General features: G+C 35.8%; 1 protein-coding gene across 1 annotated transcript in view; it reads left to right on the forward strand.

Annotated features, from left to right (window-relative positions):
- LOC145265713 (glutathione S-transferase-like) overlaps nt 1-8,860 on the forward strand; it is a 12,559-nt gene extending 3,699 nt beyond the window's left edge. The window contains exons 2-5 of the mRNA XM_080121770.1: nt 1,349-1,441; nt 3,143-3,255; nt 5,944-6,051; nt 8,598-8,860. Of these exons, the coding sequence (XP_079977896.1) occupies nt 1,349-1,441; nt 3,143-3,255; nt 5,944-6,051; nt 8,598-8,762 (479 nt within the window). The 3' untranslated portion in view covers nt 8,763-8,860. The remainder of the gene's footprint in view (nt 1-1,348; nt 1,442-3,142; nt 3,256-5,943; nt 6,052-8,597) is intronic.
- Nucleotides 8,861-12,500: the final 3,640 nt, after the last annotated feature.

A 12,500-nucleotide genomic window follows, 5' to 3' on the forward strand; every position in this document is an offset into this window, starting at 1 on the left:
TGATGTCTCTTTTCGTGTGGTAAGAGGAAGATTCCTGATAGACTTCTTCTCTTCCCTGGTTCTTCCCGGTTAGGTAGGAGTAGTCGCTGTGTGAGTGCCGGTGTTTTATTTAGGCGAAGTGTGGGGGTGGGTTTGGGTACCGGTGCTTGTGGAATGTATGCAAGTATCGATGTTCTGGGAGCGGGGTTTGGTGATGGTGTGAGCGGTGCTGTTGTTGGGTGTTTGGGAGGGTGCATGCACACGGTGGGCAGTGTCCATATCCTCGCCTTCACTTTTTACTCTTTTCCCCCATTTTTCGGGAGACCAGGGAGAAGCAACGTAATTTTGGGCTCCCTTTTGCCTACCACCTCCTCATCGTTGGAGGAGGTTTCAGTCTTTCTCTTTATCCCCTGTTTGTTGAGCACAGGGACGTCTGTTTTATTACGCTGCTGCTGCTACTGCTACTGCAACTTTTATTACTTGCTGCTGCTGCGTCTGCTGCTGCTGCGTCTGCTGCTGCTGCGTCTGCTACTGCTTGGGTTGCTGCAGTTGGTGTTGCTGCACCTGCTGTTCTGGTTGTTGCTTCAACTTCTACTGCGTCTGCTGCTGCATTTGCTGCTGCAGCTGCTGCTTGGGTTGCTGCTGTGGTTGTTGTGGCTGCTGCAGCTGCGGTTGTTGCTTCGCCTTCTGCCGTGTCAGCAGCTGCTGCTGCGGTTGCGTTTGTTGTTGCGGGTGTTGTTTTGTCACTAAATTTTGTCTCCTCTTGAGCTGGTGGTGAGATTGATGCGGAAGAGGTTGTGTTTTTCCGCTTTCAACTCACCACCATGCTCCTCCCCTACTTGGCCTCCCCTTGGGGTTTGGTTGTCGACGCGGTTGGTGTTAGTGTCGACTTTGGTTAGAGAGCGTCTGCAGCTTTAGTGGCTTGTAGCAAGGCAGCTGGATTTGCTAGCCGGCTGTCGGCTAACTTTTTGAGGCAGTTCCTGGCCATGCGCCCCTGTTTCTCGCAAAACGAGCAGTGCAGACGGCGGCCATCCACGGCCACTATCATGTTCCATTGGTGGTGTACCAACACAACCAAAATTGCCTGAAAACCTTCCTTTGTAAGTCTCATAGCCACCACGTAGTCCACCGTTTTGTATCCATTTCGAGATCTTATGAGGTTTATCTGTTCTACTTCTTCAAACTGGCTGAGGTAGGCGTCCAGGTATTCGACGTCCAGCTCGAAGGGAGTGTTGTATATGCGGACTCTAGTTCTCCTCCATCCCTGTTTCCATGTATTTTATGAAATGCTTTCTATAACAATTGACTTACACTGTGATTTCTTTCAAAACCAACATTTGTTGTTTGTTTGTTGTTTTTTTACGTATAGCCATGCGCAGTTTGGCAATGCCTGTGCTTGAAATTGATGGGGTCCAATTGTCGCAGAGTATGGCTATCGCCCGTTATTTAGCCCGAGAATTCTGTAAGTAATTTTTGAATACTTTACAATTTTGTGTGTCAGAAAATCTTTGTTGTTGGTAAATAGAAATCGACTGAATGTGATTCGTTTCTTTCCTTAAAGTGCCGAAAATAAAAATAAAATAACTAAGATATAATAAGCTAAATATGTATATAAATTTGTGAAATTCATGGTAATGTTTTCCGTGTTAGAAGCGTTGATTGAATTTGAATTTTAAATTGAAATATGTGTGAAATATGTTTGAAAGCCGAATTACAACGAATTATGAAAATAAACAAGTATTTACTTGTTTGAAATAATTATATTTCGGAATTATACTCCTTCATCGTTATCTGTTGTATTGCATTTGAAATTCAGGGTAATGTTTGCCGTGTTACTCTGAATTTCAAATCGCGTTGCCAAATACATTCTTCCAACGTTTGAAAAACAACACCGCAAATAATATCACGCGGACCCTTGATTAACTTTTCTTTCTTCAACTTAACATCATGGTAAGGAAAAAAAGAAAAATATATAATTCTAACGAAGGAGTATATTGCGTTGTAATTCGGCTTTCAAACGTATTTCATACGTATTTCAATTTAAAATAAATTTGTGAATTTAAATATTTCTGTAATTGATTCTCCGGGCTACCGTTTCCGTTATAAGTATTATTCACACAATGTTTCGGCCGACATTATTCAGGTTTATTTTGTCGAAGTCGGGAATCTTTCTGTCGAATCTTCTGGGATAAAGCAACATCTAAAATAAAAAAAAGCATGACTTATTAATTCGACACTGGTTAATGGAAACATTAACACGTAGAACGGAATATCAATGAATCTGATTGGTTATGTAGCTAGACTAAACCGCACGTGCATATATACAAATAGTATTATTATACTTATTCATTCAAATATTTCTGTAATGATTTTTGTGTTTAGAGCAGATCATTTAGCAACACTAACTTAGACTTGCGTGGCTATATATATATACTATCATCTTCGATTGGAAACCAGATCAAGCTTCCCACCGAGTATTTCCATTGCAATCAAATTTTTCTCGATTGTCCAGTTCGTTTTAGCCTTTCTGTAACAACGCACGGATGGCTATATGCAAACTTATGCGAAATTACGTCACTGGTAAAGAAAAAAAGACTATAAAAAAGAAAAAAGAGGATGATCACGGGAGAGACGGAAATAACGTTCGAGATCACGTTAGAGACGTGAGTGACGCTCGAAAAGAGGATCACGTGGGTTAAATCACGGCCGTAATAATCTTGGGGTATATCCGAGCCAGCCTAGACGTCGTTTGCAGATTATTGACGATACGACCTGCTAGTTAGTGTGATCATTGATTGCTTAGTAATTCGATGACCATTTGATCTCTAGAATTCCTTTGAAGCACTTGGAATCAAACGCATCTAATTACTTCAATTGGCTAATTTTGCGATACCAAGTTCCATGTAGCAGTGTTGACAAGACGTTACTGTTATAAAATCTTAATTTAGCGTAGTTGTTTTTGTTTCTCCTATCTTGTAGAGCTGTTTAAATGTTGCAGGAGTCTTAACAATCTTGCACTGCAACTCGTAGTTCATACTGTCCTCCTTGCTTATGGAGCTTTCTAAGAAGGTGAAGTTGTCGGCAATAAATATAGTTACGAGTTAGAAATCAGTCTTATCCAGCACTTCATTTAAACTCATTGTTTGTTTGTTTTTTATTTCAGGCCTGGCCGGTAAAACCTCATTCCAGATGGCTCAGGTTGATGAAATTACCGACAGTTTTCAAGATATTTTCATGGATCTGATGAAAATAAAATCTGCTTCAGAAGCTACAAAGGTAAGTCATAATAATAATTATATATATATATATATATATATATATATATATATATATATATATATATATATATATATATATATATATATATATATATATATATATATATTTCAATTATTCTCATTATGTATATATATATATATATAATGAGAATAATGGAAATAGTATTCCGACAAAATAGAAAAATAAAAAAGAACAAACCAAGTTATACGTTCATCAACGTTTCGTCTTTATTTCATCCAGAAAAATTACCGAAATAAAGACGAAACATTGATGAACACATAGCTCGGTTTGTTCCTTTTTATTTCACGCTCTCTCTCTCTCTCTCTCTCTCTCTCTCTCTCTCTCTCTCTCTCTCTCTCTCTCTCTAGCGACCAGAACACCTCCAGCTATGAGGATCAAAACAATCCCGACTCAACAGCAAGCCTGGGATACTCCATCAATCATCCGAAATCTTGTTCGTTGACCACTTTACGTCCGGCATTGATTTACGCTAACTATTAACTAGGAGCACCTGATATTGACGAACGCCGCAGAGGTCAATTTTTTTTTAACTTTGACCCCAATTTTGACCCCTTAACATTTATTGTTTTGATCTCAAATAAATTAAAAAGTTTGATCCATGTCCAAGTAACCTACATTTAAAATTTCAAGTGTTTTGACCTAAAATTGGAAAGGAGTTTGGTAGAGTTTTCAAGGGTAAAAGTTTTTAACTTTGAGGACTTAACAGCGACATTTCTGACCGAACAGGGTTTATAAAGATTTTCCCAAATCTCAATACTCCTTATGTCAAATTTTGAGTCTGTAGACTACAGATTGACAGAGTAGTTTGGTAAGGAAATGCACACACACACACACACACGCACACAGACTGACAAATACACTTTTATATAATATATATATATATATATATATATATATATATATATATATATATATATATATAAAGTTTATGAGGGTTTCTGAAGCATGAAAAACGATATTACTTTTTGTATTTAATATTTTTATTGTTATTTTTTATATTTCAAGCGAACCTCTGCTCTTGGTCACAAAAGTATATATATATATATATATATATATATATATATATATATATATATATATATATGTATGTATATATACACGATCATTATTAGATTATCACAACACGTCGCGTTCTTCCTCTTCTTTGTTGTCCATCGTAATTTTGTAATTCTGTTCGTTTAAATAGTCCAATCCTGGACCCACAGGTACGGTCACATATCGGAAAGTCAAGGGGGTATCAGTTGGAGATGCGCCACTGTACAACTCATGCTCTCTACCGATCAAAGTTATGACAACAGGACCATTGCCAGCACCCTCAAAATGCAAGTCCGGATGGGTCAACGCTTGAGGGCACAGCTCAACACATCAGACGATCTATGGTTATAGTCTTTGGTGTGATTTCAAGTGAGGGCCACATTATACCACCTTACATCTTCAAAGTCGGCTTGAAATTCAACACCAAGGTGTGCCAGGATTTGCTAAAGAGTGTTGTGATCCTTGGTGCAATCAGGTGGCCGTTGACAGACCCTGTGGGTGGCAGCAGGACTCGATGCCTGCCTACAAGTCCAAAGAGACCCAGACTTAGCTTCAGAAGGTGTGCTACAACTTTGTGCCCTTTTCTCACTGCCTCTCTTCCTCCTCGACCTGAACATGCTGGATTACTTCGTTTAGTCATATGTCGAGAATATCACCAACATGACCTCCCACAACAATTAAATTTAATTTAATAACGTTTAAACATGCGTAAAGAAACATTCTGGCAAGTCTAATGTCTAACACCTGCTCATTAAATCGACCCAAGGAAGCATCAGTGTCTTTTGGTTGACTAAGAAAGGTTTTTCCGAACTGTAACCTCAGTTTCCATACCAAAATTCTTGTGTACAGAGGAGAATGGAAAAAACTGTTGCCCTAAAAAAAACAACACTACAGCTTTATTTTAAAACTTTTATCGAAAAAAATCAATTCAGGTAAATTAATTATGTATTAGAACTTACATCTATTCAATGTAGTCGCCTTCAGCCTCAATCAACTCGATACAGGGCTGGAACTGATAGGATACCTTTTCCACACGTTCCAGCGGCAGCTCGGCGAATACGTTCAGGCCGTGGGAGAAGGGGCGCCAGTGAGAGAAGGATATATATTTGTAGCACTCTTTCAGAAGCTAAGTTTGGGTCTCTTTGGATTTGTACGCTGGTACCGAGTCCTGCTACCACATCCAAGGTCTGCCAGTGGCCACCTGATTGCACCAGATCATCACATTCAGGTGCACTTTACTGTTGACTTTCAAGCTGACTTCGAAGATATGAGGTGGCATGGTGTGGCCTTCACTTAAAACAAACCATAACCGTGGCTGGAAACTTTGTTTTCATCACCTTGAGCACATCTCTGCTATTCATGGCAATCCAGCGATGAATTTTGAGGGTGCTGGCAATGGTCCTGTCATAAACCAGATCATAGAAAGCTTGAGCTGTACAGCGGAGCATTTCTGACCTCGCTCGCAATACATTAGGTCACTTTCTTATTCATCAACCTACCAATCTCTATCCTCAGTTTCTGATAGTTTAATTTTATTATTATTAATTTAATTATTATTATTATTATTATTATTATTATTATTATTATTATTATTATTATCGTTGTTGTTGTTGTTGTTTTTCTTTTCAGGATCAAATGAAAAAGAATTTCGAAAAAACTCATAGCAGACTTTTACCATTCCTGGAAGGAGTTTTGATTAGCAATAGCAGTGGCAATGGTTTCTTTGTTGGAAATTCGGTAAGTGGATTTTACTCGATGTTAAGATGAAGATTAAAGTGTACTATCTGTTCTGTATTGCATCAGCTGAATAGATATCCTCCTACACTGAGGATTTTTTTTATTTTCGTTTTGATCAAGAATAATTCTTTTTGAGGAGCAGCATACTAGTGCTTAATTTTCACACTTTTACACAGATTTTCCCCGGCTGAAATCTAAATATAAAGTTTTACATGGGTTCGATTACTGTATATATTAAGTTTCATGTCTGTAGACCTAAAACTGACAGAGGAGTTTGTTAGGCAAATTTTTTAAAACAAATATATATATATATATATATATATATATATATATATATATATATATATATATATATATATAGAAAGAGGTTTGTGTTTACTATATCTTGCTTGTTGGGACTTCGGCGATGACGTCATTTTTTCAGCTGGCCGGCCATCTTTATAACGAAGGCCACGCCACCATCCCCCCACCAAAAGGGGAAGCCTGGCATTTTCTCCCCCGAAAGGGGGGAGCTTGGCAGTTTCTCCCCCCAAAGGAGGGAGCCGGTGTCCCCCCCCCAAGGGGGGGCGAAGAGGCCAGGAGGAGGTGACTTTTTTCTGGGGGGGGGGAAGCCTCCAGGCACCCTCCTCCCTGAAGGTGGGGTTGAAGATTATCTCTCCCTGAAGGTGGGAGGCCGGCACCAAGCAGAGGGGTGACTTTTTTTTTTACCCCTCGAAGTGGGAAGGGGGCCGATCACCCAGGCAACGCCGGGTAACCCCTGCTAGTAGTTAACTAAAGATGATCGTCCCATAAGAAAACTAATAAAACTAATAGAGAATTAATTTAAATGAATGTTTAAAAGAATGTGCAAATTAGTTAGATCTTTTGCAGATGAATGCAATTTCATGACACATATATAACAAAGTTGTATTTTCTTTTAAATAGAAATAGGGTTACGCATCACAATTCCATCCCCCATATATCATACGCATCACCTTCATTGTTTCATTGTAAATAAAATCATTGTTTAAAAAAAAAAAAAAATAGTCATTGTATATATTGTTCATGTCATCTGGGGTTTTAAGTAGATCCAATCCCTTGAGTGAATGCGGTATTGTGGTGACTGAAACTAGTTTTAGGGAATAGACCAAGTGGACGACCCTCGACTCCCATTTTCCCCTCACACCCTTTTTGGCATCATGCCACATTTGGAAAGTTTTATTTCCACATTTTATATTATTTTTCTTGAAAAATTTTGTAAAGTTTGGAATATTCTTTTTGAATAAATAGTTAAATAGAAATAGGGTTTTTAATATAAATATCAATGCACAGAAAGAAACACACATATATATATATATATATATATATATATATATATATATATATATATATATATATATATATATATATATATATAATTCCAGGTTAAAATTTTTCTGAAGTAAAGCAAGCAATGAAGTTTTAACGAGGTTAATGCAAGAATGCTCAATACCAAAGAAGGGCAAGATATACTTTTATTTGTTTTGCATAAGCATTAAAATGTTACACATTCATGGGCATGTTTCAGATAGCCAGTTACAAGTAACTAGAGAGCTCTTCGGGCGATATTGCTTTGTCGTCAGCTTAAATAAAAGTAGTTTTTCGTGTTCGAAATTATTTATTTACGATTATTTTATTTGTATTTTTATTCCAAGAAAGGATTGTTTTCAAATAAATAAAAAAAAATTCTAATGTTCAATTTATATATTTAAAAAAACATATTTGGGTTAGTTTTTTTTATGATCTAACAGTAGTTTACCTGGCTTTCAAAAATAATTAAATTTAACATTCTCGAGTGGGGGATCACTTTCATTCATAAATTTAACGTAAAATGAGACCCCAATGCAGCGAGACATGTAATCGTTAGCATTTTTTTTTTTCAAGTTTGGCGGCGAGAAAGGGGCAGAGCGGGGTGATAAGTTGCAAACATTTTTTTAAAAATATGTAGAAATGCTTCCATTTTTTTTTTTTTTTTTTTTTAAGATTTGCTTCGAAAAAGTCTCACTGTAAAATATTACATAATCAGTAAATTGTCATTTCTTGATATTTCTAAGGCTGTTCAGACACACACACACACACACACACACACACACACACACACACACACACACACACAGCATTTTTTCTCTTAAATATATTTCCTTAAATAAAATTTTATCTATTAATTCTTTTTTATACTTTTCAACTTCCGAATGAAGGTATTCACTTCTAACAAAAACTGGCTCATGTAATCGCCATATTTGTTGTAAGTCCGATTACTTTCCAATCTTTCTGGATTCATCGTCAGAGATGAATTAATCTAACTGGTTTTGAACAATTTATATGAACCAATAAAAAAATATGCACGTTATTAATAATAATTTTTTAAAATGTATATAAATTGTTCCAAACAATTAGATTAGATCCAAATCTTTTTTTATAATTTCTTTGTCCTCTTCAGATAAACAAAACTTAGAAATGATAGATCCAGATCTTTTTAATGGTTTTTAATATTTAATAATTTCGATTTTTTTTTTTGTCTCCTCCAGATTACTATAGCTGACTTGCATTGTTTCGTAGCTTTGGAAACTCCTCTTCAGACGTACCCAGATCTCTTAAAAGATTGTCCAAAGTTAGTAGCACTTCGCCAAAGGGTTGCAGCATGTCCAAAGATTGCCAAATATCTGAAGAATCGCCCAGCCAGCGAGTTCTAAACGCCTATCTCAAGACATCTCTAAATTTAAGCTGCATTTTTGTCGCATTCCGTGTACAATTAAATTTACCAAAATGTTTAAATAAATTTTGAAAACTGTGTCATCTTTCTTTTTTTATTATTTACCTAAAACCAGGAATTGTGCCACGAAAGCGTAATAGAGTACTGTGATAGGAGTCAGGCATTGACGCGAGTGATCGGAAAGGGGAGTTAAACAGCAAGATGTTTATTCACATTACATTTACAGTGTAAACCACTTTAAACGAGGTAATTGTCTCTTTGTTTGCAAACTTGTATCTAACATCGCATTTATTAAGTATATTGTGACGTGGTCGGCTTGCTTATGGCAAGTTAGCCCATAAGTTACGGATACAGCGCAAATAAACGCCGAATCAACCCTATTCGGTCAGGAATTGATAATCAACGGGCTATAACTTTGGTTTTGTTTTTCTTTATTTTTTTTCTATATATTGGTCGGTAAGTATCTCCACTGCGTTGTGTAAAACGTCAGCATTGTACACATTAATAGCAACGTCATCATTTACAAATATTAGTTTATTTGAAGCTTCTTTTTAAATGATAAAAAAGTTAGGATGATAATATTAAATTAATTACAGTTACATTGTGTCACATATTGGGGGATTAAAACCGTGGCGAGCGTGGGAGGCACCTATTGGTCGGCTAAAGTTCTCACGGACAAATGGTGAGATAAAATAATTGTCTTTGGCTTCCCTTAAACACCGAACAGTTTTATTAAAAATTATAGTGTTGACATTTTGATATCAGGACTAGCCTCATGTCCTTTTTACCGTGAAAAATCGAAGAGATATACTTAAATATCTGAAAAAATGTAAGAGATGTACTCACTTTTGTGATACACTATATATATATATATATATATATATATATATATATATATATATATATATATATATATATAAATATTAGATATATATAATAATTGGTATTAAATCTCTTAGGAACATCATTAAAAATGTAAAAACTTTGAATAAACAGATAAAACTATTTTTAGGACATATTGAAGATGCAAAAAATATTTTACTAAAAAAAGGAACCATTTTTTTTTATTATTATTATTTAAGTTTAAACATATTTTATTAATTTAGGACTATATCAGGTCGATCTTCAGAGAGTGAAAGAATTCTGTTGCCTGTTTTTTTTTTTTTTTTTTTTTTTTTTTCGCAAGTAAAATCATTGTGATGTGTTTAACAACAACAACAACAATAAAAACAACAACAACAATAACAACAACCACCACAGCAACAACAACAACAACAATAACACAAGGATTTTACTTGCAAGGAAAATAAAAACAAGCACTAGAACTCTTTCACTCATGAAGATTGATCTTATATAGTCAGAAATTAATCAACAATGTTTCAAGTTCGTAGCGTAAGTCTTGTGTACATTTCGATGTCTCTCAAATGCCATTACTTATATTCACCAACTTTTATTGAGCGAAATTTTCCTGAGAAATTTAGCTTAATCTCTGCCCTTACTTGAATCTGGACACTTGGTCTATTTACTTTTTTTCTGTGTCTTTTCTTACACGGCACAATCACGTCGCCACACTGGTTCTCGCCAGATCACCGAAGTTAAGCAACAATAAGCCTAGCCAGTACCAGATGGGTGACCATTTTGGAAGGCTAGGCGCTGTATGTATAGCGCCGAGTCGTAGAAATTTCAAGGTATTAACGAATCAAGACGGAAAGCACCGGGAAACTACCGTCTTTACTTGTCTTCACGAGATTAGCATGGCTCTACAATTTGGAGAAGCGTGGTCGCCGACGCTATTAAAACACAGGGCTGCTGCCTTCTTACTCTAACCTTGCCGTGGTGACATTAGACCCACTGGTATACCTGGCCTTGAGTTAGGGAATCCATCCATTGGAGAATTTTGACGTATCGGAACAAGAATTTTAAACGAGTCATAAAGTATTTAGTAAACGAACGAAGTTAAGTAGGAGATCGATAATAATTCATTAAAAAGGGAGAAAAGAATGAAAAATGTTATTGTACGAGTTTTAGAAAAGGAATCGTTTAACGAACTGTTGGTTTTTTTTTTTATGTGTTTTCTGACTTGCATTTATGGCGCCAATTAAAAGTCTGTATGATGTGCGTACCACTCTGAACAAAAATGAAATATTAAAAAAAAAAAAACTCACGTAATTCGATCAATTATTTTTTTTTAATTCAATAAAATCGCATTTTACAGCTGAGCGAATTGTAGTGTTTTCCTCCGCCATGATGAAATCTGGTAAAATAAATAAGAGGGAGATAACTCAATTCGAAGGGTACTCAACCTTATATATAATTAGTAGTAAAATCGCTAGAAGTCGTAAATTTTCATTTTCTGAGAACTACTTGATCAGTTTACATGTTTTTTGGAATATGACAATTTCGTTTAGTGATAAGTACGTTCATCATAAATATTTTTCTGTGTCTCTTTTTTATTATAAGTGCTATTATGAACATGCACCTTTTTTATACAAAAATATGTATATTTTGCACACATTTTAAAGAAAAATGTGCTTTCAAATATAATAAATGAGAATATGTGGGAACAATTTTCAACAAATAAATGTTTACATTTTTAATGTCAAATATTTTTAATACGCCCTATGACGTATATTAACGTCATATGAAAATATGTCGAAATTAAACATATTTATCTAAAAAATAAGTTACATGCGATACATTCATAAAACTAAGTAAACGTATTTATAAAAAATACTTTGAGTACTCTCTTCTACAGAGTATCAAGTATTACTAAATTTAATTTTCATTCGAAAGAAATTTCTGTTTTTTGTGCACAGATCGATTCCTTCTGGAGAAAAAAAAACGCGAGGGAATCCGCTTTTCAAATCCGTAATAAATTTTTGTTTACGTCGTCAGATTTTATCCACTACGCTAACTTTATTACAGAAAGAATTAATCGGTAATTTACATAATACAAAATAGGAAGTTAAGAAGAAGAAGAAGAAGAAGAAGAAGAAGAAGAAGAAGAGGAAGAGGAATGGTATCGCATGTTCAACGGAACACATGCACACGGACTGTAATAAGAACCATTAGCGAAGGGAAATAAGCGCAGTCAGAGGGAGAAGGGGGTTACCCCTGTACACACACTGTGAACCACGAAAAATAATAGGGAATAGCAGTCTGACAGCTACGAAGGAACTATTAGAGTTATTTGTATCGTACGCGCGCGCACACACACATACACACACACACACACGACTGCCATAAGTTATGCAGTAAATGAACACGAGACCGGGCGAAATAATGTCTCTTAGTGGCGCCATATTTTAATTTTAGTAACTGTTCGTTTATAAAAGGAAGAACTGGATTCTGGAAAATGAGAATTTTCAGAGCTCAACCAATCATCAGGGTGGACGGACTTTGATGAGGGAGCCTTTATTATTTATTAACCGGAAATTGGATAGATTATGTTAGGTCTATGTATGTATGAGCCAGTTACTGTCGGTGTAATCACAGAATCTGTGGAGCGTGCAGAATTCGTCCCGATGACAACTGGTAGCAGTGGTAGGACTAAATATTTTTAGAGGCAAATAGAGACCCCTTCCTTTAACGATGTTGTGATTATGATGGTGTCGCTTGTAGGGTGCAATCGAGTATTTTATTATCACGACATAATGTGTCTAAAATCGTGTTCGAAAGCTACATGAGATAGCTGCTATTAGCATTTTTATGTGGCATC

Source organism: Euprymna scolopes, chromosome 40, assembly GCF_053919585.1.
Source record: "Euprymna scolopes isolate OS-2025 chromosome 40, ASM5391958v1, whole genome shotgun sequence".
NCBI lineage: Eukaryota > Metazoa > Mollusca > Cephalopoda > Sepiida > Sepiolidae > Euprymna > Euprymna scolopes.